Source organism: Opisthocomus hoazin, chromosome 17, assembly GCF_030867145.1.
Source record: "Opisthocomus hoazin isolate bOpiHoa1 chromosome 17, bOpiHoa1.hap1, whole genome shotgun sequence".
Classification (NCBI taxonomy): Eukaryota; Metazoa; Chordata; class Aves; order Opisthocomiformes; family Opisthocomidae; genus Opisthocomus; species Opisthocomus hoazin.
Window position 1 is genome coordinate 3,381,154 of NC_134430.1, and position 15,041 is coordinate 3,396,194.

General features: G+C 57.1%; 2 protein-coding genes across 2 annotated transcripts; both read left to right on the forward strand.

The window, feature by feature from the left end:
- Nucleotides 1-682: 682 nt before the first annotated feature.
- Nucleotides 683-5,215, forward strand: LOC142363418 (elongin-A-like). The gene is made up of 9 exons (XM_075437908.1): nucleotides 683-725; nucleotides 935-1,326; nucleotides 1,827-1,941; nucleotides 2,307-2,462; nucleotides 2,830-2,927; nucleotides 3,209-3,383; nucleotides 3,762-3,873; nucleotides 4,174-4,325; nucleotides 4,791-5,215. Exons 1-9 carry the CDS (start codon nucleotides 683-685, stop codon nucleotides 4,850-4,852), a joined length of 1,305 nt encoding a protein of 434 aa, XP_075294023.1. The 3' UTR covers nucleotides 4,853-5,215.
- A 5,281-nt stretch (nucleotides 5,216-10,496) lies between these two features.
- LOC142363419 (elongin-A-like) lies at nucleotides 10,497-14,664 on the forward strand. The gene is given in 10 exon segments (XM_075437909.1): nucleotides 10,497-10,539; nucleotides 10,751-11,142; nucleotides 11,640-11,754; nucleotides 12,120-12,173; nucleotides 12,176-12,274; nucleotides 12,642-12,739; nucleotides 13,021-13,195; nucleotides 13,574-13,685; nucleotides 13,986-14,137; nucleotides 14,603-14,664. Coding segments are annotated over 10 exon segments (1,302 nt in total).
- The last annotated feature ends 377 nt before the right edge of the window (nucleotides 14,665-15,041 follow it).

Sequence of the window (15,041 nt, forward strand, 5' to 3'; positions counted from 1 at the left end):
CCACCAGCTCAGCTCGGTACCTGCCCCAGATCCCGTGCATCCGCGGGAAGACTCTGCGCTGCCGTGAGCCCAGAGCTGCAGGGACAGAGGGCCTGCAGCCCCGGTTAGCTGTGGTCACAGCACAGCCGAAACCATTGCAGCCCCTCAGCATCCCAGCTCCAGAGCCCTGAAACACACAGTTACTGCTGGTACCAGTGTCTCACTCTGCTAAAGCAAACAGGAAAACCTAAACCTTTGGTCATGGCAATGAAGTCCTAAATGTAACGGAGATGGGGCAGTGGCTTCTGCTGAACAGAAGCTGTCCTGTGGTTCTGCTTATGCTGGATGAACCCTTATCTCTGTGTCGAGGAGTATTTTCTCTCTGAAAGGAACTGCACTCTTCAGACAGGTTCAGAGAACTCACTGCCTTTGAATTTCCCTCGAAACCTGTTTGAACCTCACGCGGTGGAAGTGGGGGTGACGGGAATAGCTTAGCCCGGCAGCGCTGATTTGAGCATGAGCACGTGCTGAGCGGCGCGAAATAACGAGAGGGGCAGCGGTGCTGTCGGGTGAGTGAGGCTGAAGAGGCTGAAGAGGCTGTCTGAGCTGCCCGTCACAGCTGACATTCTCGTGGTAAGAGCTGTGAAGTCTCTCGCCCTTCCGTCGTGTCTGGCAAGGCCCGGGATAACTGTTTGCCCCAGCAATGCTGCTTTCCCTGGAGTGGGGTTTGTTGCCTCAGCCACCGGGTACAGCCCGTTGTCACGGGCACGATTGTGATGAGGTTCTAGAGATTCCAGGCACGGAAGGAGCGTGTCAGAGCAAGTGTGAAGCCGTGGAGGACAGCTGGTTGTCCTCAGCTCTCCCAAAAGCTGAACACTTGACTGGGATACAAGAGTTGGAGCAGTTCCTAGCGATAACTGAACCAGCAGGGAACTGGGAAGTGCTCATCGGATAGCTGAGAGTGACTTGGCAAATAGGACTGAAGAAAAGGGAATGTCTGGGAGCTTAAAATCTGCAGAGGGGAAGCGCAAGGCCTGTGACCTGGACAGAGAATGGATGGGCTTTTGCTCAGCTTTTGGGGAGGAGGAAGTGGAGGAAGAATTTGAACCACCTACAATGTCCTTCGAGTCGTACCTCACCTACGACCAGCCCCAGAAAAAGAAAAAGAAAAGCAAAGCGGTCAAACCCTCCATGTCAGCTGGGGTGAAACCCAAAGGGCACGGCAAAGACCGTGGATCCAAAGCCAGTGCCAACAGCTCAGGCTCAAGTCAAAAAACACCAAGCCACAAGCGAGCAACCAAGAACAAAGCAGAGGAGAAACTCCCAGAGTCTCCTAAACCAAAGCGGGTAAGGGTTGGAGGGCTCTGAAAGCGAACCAAGCAGGTGGGATCGGCTGCTCTCGGTCCTCTGCCCTCTGGGCTTCCTGGTTCTGCCCTTGGAGGTGCTGGGCTGTGTTGTGCCTCTGGGTGGGCTTGCGGTGTCTCGCTGGTGTCCAGCTCCGTGACTCCTGGTTCCTGCTGGGAGACAGCGTGCGTTGCCCGTGCCCTGTGCCGCAGGCGTTGCTGTGTGCTGTTCGAGTGGAGCTGCTGGAGCAGTGGGTGGCGAGGGAGGGGAGAAAAGAAACGCAAAGGGCAAAGCCCTGCTCATTAAAAATGGGGAGACAGAGCCACAGTCCTGTGGCAGAAGTGCAGCCTCCCCGCGAGGCTCGCTCTGCCGCAAGCTGAGCAGCAGCGAGTGGCTTATTCACAAAACCAAACCAAACGCAGCTGCGTGCTGGCTGCACGCTGGCAGGATGCAGCACTCTGCTCTGTCGCTGGCTCACTTGCACGTACGTCCTCTGCTTCCAGATACTTTTAGATGTGGTACCATCGTTACCGGACATCCCACTGCCCCCAATCCAGGCCAATTACCGCCCTCTTCCTTCAGTCCAGTGCATCGCCTGCTCCCAGACAAAAAGGAAAGGTACGTTGGGCAGGAAAATCGGTGTGAATCGGGCTGCAGCCACTGTGGGAGGGAGTGGGAGCGGGTGCTGGCTGGGTTCAGGCCTTTCTGTTGGGTCTGTTCTGCCTCTGGTGCTCGGAGCCTGGGTTTCAGAACAAGGTAGCTGCTTTCCCCCGAGCTGCAGCAGAAGGGAGGAGGATTCCTTGCTGACCCTGCTTGAGGCTTGGGCTTTGGACTTGCCCTTCCTGAGGCGGGTTGCAGGTCTCCTGGAGAAGACTTGGGCCTCTAGGTTGGCTCTGGGGGACTCGAATGTGTATCCTGTGTCACTCCCAGGGTGGGCTCTTCTTTTCCCTGTTCGCTTTGACGCCAGGGCTTTCTCTTTACAGCAGCGTCTTCGCCAGCTGGAGACAGCGAAGCAGGTTTTACAGGCTGCCGCGTGACTTCAAGAACAAAAGTGTATTCTGGCCGTAAACCTGCCTGCCTCCCAGAGACGATGTCTCCGTATGAGCAATGGGTCAGAGACCGCAGTCACAACATTGACTGTAAGTGCCTCTCCTCCTCTGTCTGCAAGTCACACTGTCACACAGATACAGGGACGTCTTGGTGACTTGTTTCTCTGTTTCCCATCAGCATCTGGCTTGGAGCAGGTGAACTGTCAGCCCTTGTCAAAGGACAAGCTCACTAATAGGGGAAGGATCTCACGGAAAGCTCAGGCCCTGCTTAACTTGCAGATATTGGTGCCTGATGACCCCTCGAGCTCTTGCACCCGCAGTTCCTTTCTCCTTGCCCTCGTCTTGCGCAGTGGCGTGCAGCACTGCTGGTTTTTCCCACTGCATTTCAGGGTGTCCAGCCCTTTCCTTGGCGAGGAAGGAGCAGGATAAATACTCTGTGCACCTTGCTTCTCTCTAGCGATCTGTGGAGTGGGTGGTGTCCCCTTCTCTGTGCTGGAGCCAGTGTTGGAGAAATGCACCCCGGAGCAGCTGTATCGCATTGAGGAATGCAATCATGTGAGTGCCTGGGCCTGGGCAAGGGAGGGTGACACTGGACTGACGTTCTGTCCTCATCTGCAATAGCAGAGTGGTGAAGAACAAGGCTCTTTACAGCAAGAGGTGGTTTTTGCCAGTCCCGAGTTCCTGGCTTTGCCGTCTGCCCGTCTCTTGCTGCGAGCTGGCCCCTGAGCTGTCTTGCCCTCTGTGCTGTCCCAGTGGCACTGGCCCTGGCTGGTGCTGAGGGAGAGGGGAGTGAAGGTGTCAGGAGGGATCCCAGCTTCCGTGGGGGTTTGTTTCAGGCCCTCCTTGGGGATACAGACCAACTCTGGCACAAGCACTGTCTGCGAGACTTCAAGTTCGAGAAGCCAGCAGAGTCTGAGTCCTGGCGGGAGATGTACCTGCGACTCCACGAGGCACGAGAGCAGCGGCTGCTCATGTTGGCACGGAACATCAGCTCGGCCAACAAACCCAAAGGTAAAGTAGGGCTGCAGGATCAGAGAGGGGCCTGGGAATGCAGCCTAGAGAACGTCTTTGTGTGGGGAAGGTCTTTTGGAGTGACTGGCTGAAATCTAGTCCCATTTCAGAGTGGCTCACCTCTCTTCTTCGTGGTGGCCTTTGCTTCATGCCTTAGCAGGCTCTAGATTTCGTCCATAGTGTTGCTGATGCAGACTACACAGAGCCCATGCTGTGACCGCGAGAGGTTCATACCTCAGGGAGGAGGCTGTTGCCCGAGCGTTGGAATGGGTGCCCCGGGGAGAGGTGGTTGGCGCTGGCTGCGAGAAGCCCAGCGCTGAGGAGCCTCCGTTATCATAAGCTGGATCTAAGCAGTGTTTCCCTCTGGCCTCCTAACAGGCAGAGTGGCCAAAATGGCCTTTGTGAACTCAGCACCAAAGCCCCCTCGGGATGTGCGCAGGAGACAGGAGAAGTTTGGAACGGGAGGACCTCTGCTGCCAGAGAAGACCAAGTGAGTGTTTCTCAGTAGCTCTTGGTGCTCAGGGCCTCTTCTGGCGTGGGCTCCTGCCAGCTTTCCCCCGAAGCTCTGCGTCCTGGCAAGAAAGGACGCTGTGTGCCTGGGAGGTCCCTTTGCAGTGAAACTCCCACCTGGCATGGCCTCTGTCTTGCTGGGAAGCGTGGAGCTCCTGCTGGCTGCTGGTTCCCTGTGGTACGAGCCACGCTGCTGTTAACAAACGGGGCTGGTGTCTCGAGAATCGCACCAGAGCTCAGCGACTCCTTTGCTGAGCTGCCCGTCCCATCTCTGTTTCAGGATAAAACCAGTCCTGTACGCACCGAGCAAAAGCCAGGCTCGTGTGAGTGAGGAGCAGTGCTGTGATGGGCCCAGCACCAGCAGTGCCCATCCTGTGCCAGCTTCACGGAGCACCTTCTCCTCCTATGACCCCAGGAAACCACCGGTGAAGAGTAAGTACAAACCGCAGAGCATCCCTGAGGTCTGCTAGGGCTCCTCCTTCACAGACACGTGAATCTGCTGCTTCTGCTGCAAGAGAAACCCAGCCCGGGCAGGAGGGGTGATGTTGCTGGCCTCTCCCCTCTCCTCTCCTGCCTTTCCCCTCCCGCTGTCTTGCTCCGTCTGTCCAAGTGTTTGCAAGAATGCGATGGCAGCGCAGCTCCTGTGGGGAGGCAGCAGGGAGAGTTTGGGCAGAGCTCTGTGTTCTTGCAGTGCAGAAAGCAGAGCGGGCTCTCCTCGCTCTGTGACCTGAAAGTCCGACCGGCCGTGATCAGAGAGCGCACGCGGACGCCTGCCTTGTGTCTGCTTTGCCGGGGCTGCAGCTTTGGCTTGCTCCCTGCTCTCCCAGTCTGTGACTGCTGCTTTAACGTCTGGGGAGTTCTTGGTTTCATTTGGTTTGTTCTCTTTCTCTGTTGCAGAAATTGCACCCATGATGGCAAAGTCTGTCAAAGATTTCAAAAACAGGTTCTCCCGGAGATAAGGGTGCAGAGCAGATCTGGGACTCGGCCTCTCGTGGGGAGTGGCACGGAAGGGGTGAAGGTACCCGGCCAGCCCTTTTCTTTGAGCTGTTTGGAGGCTGCAGCTGCGGGGAGAAGCTTTGATCTGCACAAGACGACAGCACAGTATTTTGTCTTTTATTCTGGTCCCTTGCTGAGTGTCAGGCCCCCTCTCTCTTCCCCCTGCCCTAAACATCCTGTTTCTAGCTCTGTCAACCGTCAAAAGAAGGGTGTACAGAATCCCCGGACACAAGAAAATGTGAAGTCTTGGCACCTGCTGAGAGTGGAAGATCCAGAGACTATTTACTATTTAACCTCTTAATAAATTATAAAATGGTTTTAATTCATATTCTGCCCCTCTATCCTGCTGGTGTTATTTATGTCACTCCCAGCAGTCTCCGCCCTGCCAAGTCCATACAAGGGCCTGTCTGACTCCAGCTGGCAGGGGTCCGTCTGTCTGAGTGGGCACTGGGTGTCCCGGGAGTCTTTCCTCGTGGTCTGGTGCCCGCTGGGCCCAAAGCCCCACCCGGACTCTGTGGGACAGGTCGGGCCGGTGGCCCGTCTGCTCCTCGATCCGTGGGCAAGCGCATCGAGTCCCGGGGCTTTGCTCTCTACCCGTGTGCGTTAATAAGCCCTTGGCTCTCGCCCTTGTCCCTGCTGTTGCTGCAGATCTTGTCCAGATGCTGACGTCGTCGTGCGGGGATGCCAAGAGCCATCGCGGACTTGTTCTCTGCTGCTGTTGTCTTCTGCTGGCTACTGGGAGTAAAACTGGGAGGGCTGCGGGGAGGAATGTCACTGTGCACCAAGTCAGATTTTAACTGGTTTATTTTTTTTCTTTGTGGGAGAGAGAGAGGACACACTTTGTCTGCCTCTGAATTTTAGAAGAGTTTTTCAATATCAATGAAGGCATCAGTTTGCCTCTTTTGGTGGAAAGAAGGAGTCATTTCATGTTGTTTTCTGTGTGGAATTGGGAAGGATTTCATTCCAGTTAAAGCTGGTGCTTAAATCCTGTCTTTTCCCTGTCTGTTTCCCTCTGTCCCCTCTTTGGAAAAAGCAAGGATTTTAGTCTTTGAACTTGAAAGCATTTGACTGTGCTTGGAGAGAAGCGAGTAACGGAACGTGGTTTGTTTTTAATGTGTGCGTGGTACGTAGCAGGAGTTCAGAAAGCTTGGTTGTCCGTGGCGCTTGAGGAAGTGGAGCTCTGGAAGGACAGGGTGTGCGCTGTGACCCAGCGGACCCCGGCCCTGGGCTTGGTGGGGCTGTGAGGAGGTGTCCCCGAGCGCAGCTCCTCGGGGGGTTGGGAGCCCGTGCTGCGCGGGGTGTGGGATGTCGGGGGACTCGCTGAGGCCGCAGCAGCCAGCGGGGAGCTGCACACAGCCGGGCACTGGCTGTTACCTTTGAAGCCTTATCGCGGTGATCGTTTCTGCCGGTGGGCGATGTCTGCCTCGAGAGCAACCTTTCCCCAAGCGGGGCAAGCGGAGGCTGGGGCTGCTTCGAGCCAGTCGTGGGGCGAGGGAGACGGCCTCTCCGTCAGCGCTCAGAGGTCCGGCCGGATCGCCGAGGGGAGAGATTCTCCTGTTCCAAGCCATATTTGCTGCCCTAGGGCTTTGCTGTCTAGGTGGAAAAGGTGCTGGTAGTGGTCGCTGTTGTTGGCAGCAGCTTTGGAGAAGCTCCAAATCCCAAAGCGGTGGAGCTGGCTGTGCGCTCCGACCGGGGGAGACCTGGCTGTGAAGAGCCTTCCCCGGAGGGCTCTAGAAAAATCCTGGTGTGCTTCGGGTTTCTGTTGGTTTGCTTCTTTCCTTTCTTTCTCCCTTTTGCTTGCTTTCGTTCTCACCCTTCGCAACACCCGTCTCTGGTTGATTTGGTCCGTTCCTTTCTTATTTTGAAGGTCTTGGAAAAACGTTCTCAGACTGTCACGTGCTGTAAGTTTGTTACAGTCCCAGATGCTTTAATGTTTCCGTGCAGCATTTCAATGTGTGTTGTGCTGTAAAATAACGGCTCCTTACTCTTGCGTTTCTGCTGTATTTAATTTTGTTGTATTTTTAATTAGATAACAATATATTATCTTCTGCTGCCCGTTGTGCTACCATTCATTTCTCCTCTGTACTTGGGGTCGGGGCAGGGAGGGGGGAAGGGCAGCCTGGCCTTGTGTTCAGGCCCCCGTGGAGCTTTCTCTCAGGCCTGACCCTGATCCTTTGCTCAATCTCGGGCACTGCGAAAGTGCCGCTGAATTGGGAGTACAGCTCCGCTGCGGTATTGCCCAAAGCATCGCTGCCGTGGGGCGATGCACCTTCCCTCGCCGAGCAGCCTCTTTGCTCGAGGTGTGTAACTGTGTCGGCATTGGGGCGTAGCTGGGCTGCAGGGGGGAGGTTATGGAGGGGACGGGACGCGACGGCGGTGTCAGAAGTGGCTGCGCTCTGTGCTGAGCGATGCCAACCCTCTCCCTCCCCTCCCCATCCTTTGGCTCGGGCACTAGAACGGCGCAGACGGAGAAGGTGGGCACCAGGCAGGAGGGTTCGTGCCCTGAGCCACAGCCGAAGCCACGTCCGGGGTGAAGGCGCTTGCTCGCGGTGCCCGGGCTGTTGCAGTTGTGCCATTGCGCTGTGCCCCGCTGCCCGGGGACGAAGGGAGCCGAGCTGCCTCTTGCCCCTGGGCCGCCCCACGGGGGGGAGCGGCTCTGACTTGCGTTTGTATTTCGGCCCCCAACTGTCTACATACGACTATCTCTGTTCCTTTCTTTTGTGGTAACGAAGATGAATATTGTAATTGCTGAAGGTATATGAAAGAGGAGACTGGCCTCTCAATAAAAGCCGACCCCTAGAGCGTGTCCGCCTCTTCCTCTCCGTCCCGGGGCGCTGGAGGCTGACTCCGCTGGCAGCACGACCCGGCTGCTCCCGGCTGCTCTCCGGGCCGCTGCTGCCCACCAGCTCTGCCCGTTCCCCAGCGCCGGCCGGGGCCGGTGCAGCGCGGCCTTCGCCGGGGTCCGGCTGGGGCCCAGCCCGCTCCGTGGGGTAGGCCGGGCTCCCGCGGTTCACCGGTGGGGGAGGCGCAGAGGGATCGGGACAGGCTGGGTCGAGGGGCCGAGGCCGAGTGCCGGGTCCGGCCCTGGGGTCACAGCAGCCCCCCGCAGCGCCGCGGGCCTGGGGAGCAGCGGCTGGAGAGCTGCAGGGAGGAGCAGGAGCTGGGGGTGCTGCTGGGCGACAGCCGGCCAGACGCGGACCAGCAGTGTGCCCGGGTGGGCAAGGAGGCCAAGGGCACCCTGGCTTGGGTCAGGAATGGTGTGGTCAGCGGGAGCAGGGAGGGGATCGGGCCCCTGTGCTGGGCACTGGTCAGGCCGCACCTCGAGTGCTGTGCTCGGCTTTGGGCCCCTCGCTCCAAGAAGGACACTGAGGGGCTGCAGCGTGTCCAGAGAAGGGCAGCGAGGCTGGGGAGAACCTACCTGGAAGGAGGGTGTAGTGAGGGGGTTTGGTCTCTTCTCCCAAGTAACCAGCGATAGGACAAGACCCAATGGCCTCAGGTTGCCTCAGGGGAGGTTTAGACTGGACATTGGGAACAATTTCTTTCCTGAAAGAGTGGTCAGGCACTGGACCAGGCTGCCCAGGGCAGTGGTGGAGTCCCCATCCCTGGAGGGGTTCAAAAAATGTGTAGGTGTCGCACTTCAGGACATGCTTTAGCAGGCGTGGTGGTGTTGGGCTGACGGTTGCACCTGATGATCTCAGAGCTCTTTTCCAACCTTAATAATTCTCTGAAGCAGTGCAGGGGTCCCGTTTCTTTTGTTCCGCTCTCAGGCGAGAGCAGAGCGGGGTTTCAGCGGTGGGGCCCGAATGGAGCTGAGGGACTGCCGAGGGGTCGGTTCCAGGGCTCCGGGGCTCCGTGGTGCTGCGAGCACGTGCCAGACTGCAGACATGGGCTCCGCAGGCCGTGCACGGAGAATCTCTGTGCTCCACAGCGGCTGCAAGCGAAGCGAGGTGTTGCTGTGCTGTACGCACACAGCTCCCAAACACATCCCTCCTCAGCTATTGCCAGGCCACGTGCCACTTGGACAGCGTTGAGAAGCGCCGGTTCTGCTCACTTCGCTTGTCAGAGAAGTGCTTTGCTGATGGGGCAGGTGACAAAAATGCCTTCTTTCCTGACAGCGTCACTTTGAGATTTACAGCTTGGCTGGGAGTTGTGCTGAGCTCAAACTGTGTTCACATTTCCGGTGAACGTGCTGGCGTAAAAGCTTGGTGAAATGACACTGGGGCGAAGGTATGTGTGTGGTGGCCTCTCAAAGCCAGCTCTTTATTTTTTTGTAAACATGTGTGGAGTTTTCCATCCTCAGACTGCAGCAGGTGTAGAATCAGGCAGGTCCCCATGAGGCGTGCTCTGGATCAAATGTGTGGGTCCCCAGGTCTCCAACCACGTTTCCCCCCGCTAGACAAAGCCCTGAGCTGAGCCCTGTTGAGAACAGCGCTTTTCTTCTTGGAATTCAGCCCTGAAGTGCTTGGGAGGCTTTAAGGACTGCCTGACGACTTTCCCTTGGTTCTTGCTCTCACGGTGGGATTTCGTAAGCTGCGAGACAACCTCTCTAGGCAGTTAATCCGCTCACAGAGACACAAGAGTTTTAATACTGGCACGTCTTCGTCTTTTTCTGTCTCGTACAAGATCCATCCCTCTTCCCGTCCCTTCCTGTCCCCTTCCACACGGGGCCTTGGCGCCCACTTGTCCACAGCCCTGTGTCCCTGACGGCAGCAGGACCTTGGCCGTGCCGGCGGGATCCTGACGCGTGAGCTCTGGCAGGCCTTGCCGAGGCACCAGAGATGGGCTGTGTCTCTGCCTCTGCTGCTCCTGCTTGGGCGGCTGCGATTGCCAGGGAGCTCGTCGAGCAGCAGCGCTGCCACAGTAACAGCCGCTCTGAAAACGGGAAGGATGTTGGGATCTGTAGCTCAGCTGGCTTTCCCTGTGCCCCACCAGCTCAGCTCGGTACCTGCCCCAGATCCCGTGCATCCGCGGGAAGACTCTGCGCTGCCGTGAGCCCAGAGCTGCAGGGACAGAGGGCCTGCAGCCCCGGTTAGCTGTGGTCACAGCACAGCCGAAACCATTGCAGCCCCGCAGCATCCCAGCTCCAGAGCCCTGAAACACACAGTTACTGCTGGTACCAGTGTCTCACTCTGCTAAAGCAAACAGGAAAACCTAAACCTTTGGTCATGGCAATGAAGTCCTAAATGTAACGGAGATGGGGCAGTGGCTTCTGCTGAACAGAAGCCGTCCTGTGGTTCTGCTTACGCTGGATGAACCCTTATCTCTGTGTCGAGGAGTATTTTCTCTCTGAAAGGAACTGCACTCTTCAGACAGGTTCAGAGAACTCACTGCCTTTGAATTTCCCTCGAAACCTGTTTGAACCTCACGCGGTGGAAGTGGGGGTGACGGGAATAGCTTAGCCCGGCAGCGCTGATTTGAGCATGAGCACGTGCTGAGCTGCGCGAAATAACGAGAGGGGCAGCGGTGCTGTCGGGTGATTGAGGCTGAAGAGGCTGAAGAGGCTGTCTGAGCTGCCCGTCACAGTTGACATTCTCGTGGTAAGAGCTGTGAAGTCTCTCGCCCTTCCGTCGTGTCTGGCAAGGCCCGGGATAACTGTTTGCCCCAGCAATGCTGCTTTCCCTGGAGTGGGGTTTGTTGCCTCAGCCACCGGGTACAGCCCGTTGTCACTGGCACAATTGTGATGAGGTTCTAGAGATTCCAGGCACGGGGAAGGAGCATGTCAGAGCAAGTGTGAAGCCGTGGAGGACAGCTGGTTGTCCTCAGCTCTCCCAAAAGCTGAACACTTGACTGGGATACGAGAGTTGGAGCGGTTCCTAGCGATAACTGAACCAGCAGGGAACTGGGAAGTGCTCATCGGATAGCTGAGAGTGACTTGGCAAACAGGACTGAAGAAAAGGGAATGTCTGGGAGCTTAAAATCTGCAGAGGGGAAGCGCAAGGCCTGTGACCTGGACAGAGAATGGATGGGCTTTTGCTCAGCTTTTGGGGAGGAGGAAGCGGAGGAAGAATTTGAACCACCTACAATGTCCTTCGAGTCGTACCTCACCTACAACCAGCCCCAGAAGAAGGAAAAGACAAGCAAAGTGGGCAAACCCTCCGTGTCAGCTGGGGACAAAGACCAAGGGCACAGCGAACAGGACAGATCCAAAGCCAGTGCCAACAGCTCAGGCTCAAGTCAAAAAAGCGCAAGCCACAAGCGAACGAGCAAGAACAAAGCAGAGGAGAAACTCCCAGAGTCTCCTAAACCAAAGCGGGTAAGGGTTGGAGGGCTCTGAAAGCGAACCAAGCAGGTGGGATCGGCTGCTCTCGGTCCTCTGCCCTCTGGGCTTCCTGGTTCTGCCCTTGGAGGTGCTGGGCTGTGTTGTGCCTCTGGGTGGGCTTGCGGTGTCTCGCTGGTGTCCAGCTCCGTGACTCCTGGTTCCTGCTGGGAGACAGCGTGCGTTGCCCGTGCCCTGTGCCGCAGGCGTTGCTGTGTGCTGTTCGAGTGGAGCTGCTGGAGCAGTGGGTGGCGAGGGAGGGGAGAAAAGAAACGCAAAGGGCAAAGCCCTGCTCATTAAAAACGGGGAGACAGAGCCACAGTCCTGTGGCAGAAGTGCAGCCTCCCCGCGAGGCTCGCTCTGCCGCAAGCTGAGCAGCAGCGAGTGGCTTATTCACAAAACCAAAACAAACGCAGCTGCGTGCTGGCTGCACGCTGGCAGGATGCAGCACTCTGCTCTGTCGCTGGCTCACTTGCACGTACCTCTGCTTCCAGATACTTTTAGATGTGGTACCATCGTTACCGGACATCCCACTGCCCCCGATCCAGGCCAATTACCGCCCTCTTCCTCCAGTCCAGTGCATCGCCTGCTCCCAGACAAAAAGGAAAGGTACGTTGGGCAGGAAAATCGGTGTGAATCGGGCTGCAGCCACTGTGGGATGGAGTGGGAGCGGGTGCTGGCTGGGTTCAGGCCTTTCTGTTGGTCTGTTCTGCCTCTGGTGCTCGGAGCCTGGGTTTCAGAACAAGGTAGCTGCTTTCCCCCGAGCTGCAGCAGAAGGGAGGAGGATTCCTTGCTGACCCTGCTTGAGGCTTGGGCTTTGGACTTGCCCTTCCTGAGGCGGGTTGCAGGTCTCCTGGAGAAGACTTGGGCCTTTAGGTTGCCTCTGGGGGACTCGGATGTGTCTCCTGTGTCACTCCCAGGGTGGGCTCTTCTTTTCCCTGTTCGCTTCTGACTCCAGGGAGCTCTCTTTACAGCAGCGTCTTCGCCAGCTGGAGACAGCGAAGCAGGTTTTACAGGCCGCCGCGTGAATCAAGAACAAAAGTGTATTCTGGCCGTAAACCTGCCTGCCTCCCAGAGACGATGTCTCCATATGAGCAATGGGTCAGAGACCGCAGTCACAACATTGACTGTAAGTGCCTCTCCTCCTCTGTCTGCAAGTCACGCTGTCACGCAGATACAGGGACGTCTTGGTGACTTGTTTCTCTGTTTCCCAGCAGTGTCTGGCTTGGAGCAGGTGAACTGTCAGCCCTTGTCAAAGGACAAGCTCCCTAATAGGGGAGGGATCTCACGGAAAGCTCAGGCCCTGCTTAACTTGCAGATATTGGTGCCTGATGACCCCTCGAGCTCTTGCACCTGCAGTTCCTTTCTCCTTGCCCTCGTCTTGCGCAGTGGCGTGCAGCACTGCTGGTTTTTCCCACTGCATTTCAGGGTGTCCAGCCCTTTCCTTGGCGAGGAAGGAGCAGGATAAATACTCTGTGCACCTTGCTTCTCTCTAGCGATCTGTGGAGTGGGTGGTGTCCCCTTCTCTGTGCTGGAGCCAGTGTTGGAGAAATGCACCCCGGAGCAGCTGTATCGCATTGAGGAATGCAATCATGTGAGTGCCTGGGCCTGGGCAAGGGAGGGTGACACTGGACTGACGTTCTGTCCTCATCTGCAATAGCAGAGTGGTGAAGAACAAGGCTCTTTACAGCAAGAGGTGGTTTTTGCCAGTCCCGAGTTCCTGGCTTTGCCGTCTGCCCGTCTCTTGCTGCGAGCTGGCCCCTGAGCTTTCTTGCCCTCTGTGCTGTCCCAGTGGCAGTGGCCCTGGCTGGTGCTGAGGGAGAGGGGAGTGAAGGTGTCAGGAGGGATCCCAGCTTCCGTGGGGGTTTGTTTCAGGCCCTCCTTGGGGATACAGACCAACTCTGGCACAAGCACTGTCTGCGCGACTTCAAGTTCGAGAAGCCAGCAGAGTCTGAGTCCTGGCGGGAGATGTACCTGCGACTCCACGAGGCACGAGAGCAGCGGCTGCTCATGTTGGTACGGAACATCAGCTTGGCCAACAAACCCAAAGGTAAAGAAGGGCTGCAGGATCAGAGAGGGGCCTGGGAATGCAGCCTAGGGAACGTCTTTGTGTGGGGAAGGTCTTTTGCAGTGGCTGGCTGAAATCTAGTCCCATTTCAGAGTGGCTCACCTCTCTTCTTCGTGGTGGCCTTTGCTTCATGCCTTAGCAGGCTCTAGATTTCGTCCATAGTGTTGCTGATGCAGACTACACAGAGCCCATGCTGTGACCGCGAGAGGTTCATACCTCAGGGAGGAGGCTGTTGCCCGAGCGTTGGAATGGGTGCCCCGGGGAGAGGTGGTTGGCGCTGGCTGCGAGAAGCCCAGCGCTGAGGAGCCTCCGTTATCATAAGCTGGATCTAAGCAGTGTTTCCCTCTGGCCTCCTAACAGGCAGAGTGGCCAAAATGGCCTTTGTGAACTCAGCACCAAAGCCCCCTCGGGATGTGCGCAGGAGACAGGAGAAGTTTGGAACGGGAGGACCTCTGCTGCCAGAGAAGACCAAGTGAGTGTTTCTCAGTAGCTCTTGGTGCTCAGGGCCTCTTCTGGCGTGGGCTCCTGCCAGCTTTCCCCCGAAGCTCTGCGTCCTGGCAAGAAAGGACGCTGTGTGCCTGGGAGGTCCCTTTGCAGTGAAACTCCCACCTGGCATGGCCTCTGTCTTGCTGGGAAGCGTGGAGCTCCTGCTGGCTGCTGGTTCCCTGTGGTACGAGCCACGCTGCTGTTAACAAACGGGGCTGGTGTCTCGAGAATCGCACCAGAGCTCAGCAACTCCTTTGCTGAGCTGCCCGTCCCATCTCTGTTTCAGGATAAAACCAGTCCTGTACGCACCGAGCAAAAGCCAGGCTCATGTGAGTGAGGAGCAGTGCTGTGATGGGCCCAGCACCAGCAGTGCCCGTCCTGTGCCAGTTTCATGGGGCACCTTCTCCTCCTGTGGCCCCAGGAAACCACCAGTGAAGAGTAAGTACAAACTGCAGAGCATCCCTGAGGTCTGCTAGAGCTCCTCCTTCACAGACACGTGAATCTGCTGCTTCTGCTGCAAGAGAAACCCAGCCCGGGCAGGAGGGGTGATGTTGCTGGCCTCTCCCCTCTCCTCTCCTGCCTTTCCCCTCCCGCTGTCTTGCTCCGTCTGTCCAAGTGTTTGCCAGAATGCGATGGCAGCGCAGCTCCTGTGGGGAGGCAGCAGGGAGAGTTTGGGCAGAGCTCTGTGTTGTTGCAGTGCAGAAAGCAGAGCGGGCTCTCCTCGCTCTGTGACCTGAAAGTCCGACCGGCCGTGATCAGAGAGCGCACGCGGACGCCTGCCTTGCGTCTGCTTTGCCGGGGCTGCAGCTTTGGCTTGCTCCCTGCTCTCCCAGTCTGTGACTGCTGCTTTAACGTCTGGGGAGTTCTTGGTTTCATTTGGTTTGTTCTCTTTCTCTGTTGCAGAAATTGCACCCTTGATGGCAAAGTCTATCAAAGATTTCAAAAACAGGTTCTCCCGCCCATAAGGGTGCAGAGCAGATCTGGGACTCGGCCTCTCGTGGGGGAGTGGCACGGAAGGGGTGAAGGTACCCGGCCAGCCCTTTTCTTTGAGCTCTTTGGAGGCTGCAGCTGCGGGAAGAAGCTTTGATCTGCACAAGACGACAGCACAGCATTTTGTCTTTTCTTCTGCTCCGTTGCTGAGTGTCAAGCCCCCTCTCTTCTCCTCCTTCCGTAAACGTCTTAATAATTTATTAAAATGGTTTTAGTTCATATTCTGCCCCTCTATCCCGCTGGTGTTATTTATGTCACTCCCAGCAGTCTCCGCCCTGCCAAGTCCATACAAGGGCCTGTCTGACTCCAGCTGGCAGGGGTCCGTCTGTCTGAGTGGGCACTGGGTGTCCCG

Coding starts and splice junctions, on each gene's coding strand:
- LOC142363418 (XM_075437908.1), top strand. CDS start 683: ATGCTGCTTTCCCTGGAGTGGGGTTTGTTGCCTCAGCCACCGG. Junction 2,928..3,208: donor GCATTGAGGAATGCAATCAT/GTGAGTGCCTGG, acceptor GGTTTGTTTCAG/GCCCTCCTTGGGGATACAGA. Junction 3,384..3,761: donor CTCGGCCAACAAACCCAAAG/GTAAAGTAGGGC, acceptor GCCTCCTAACAG/GCAGAGTGGCCAAAATGGCC.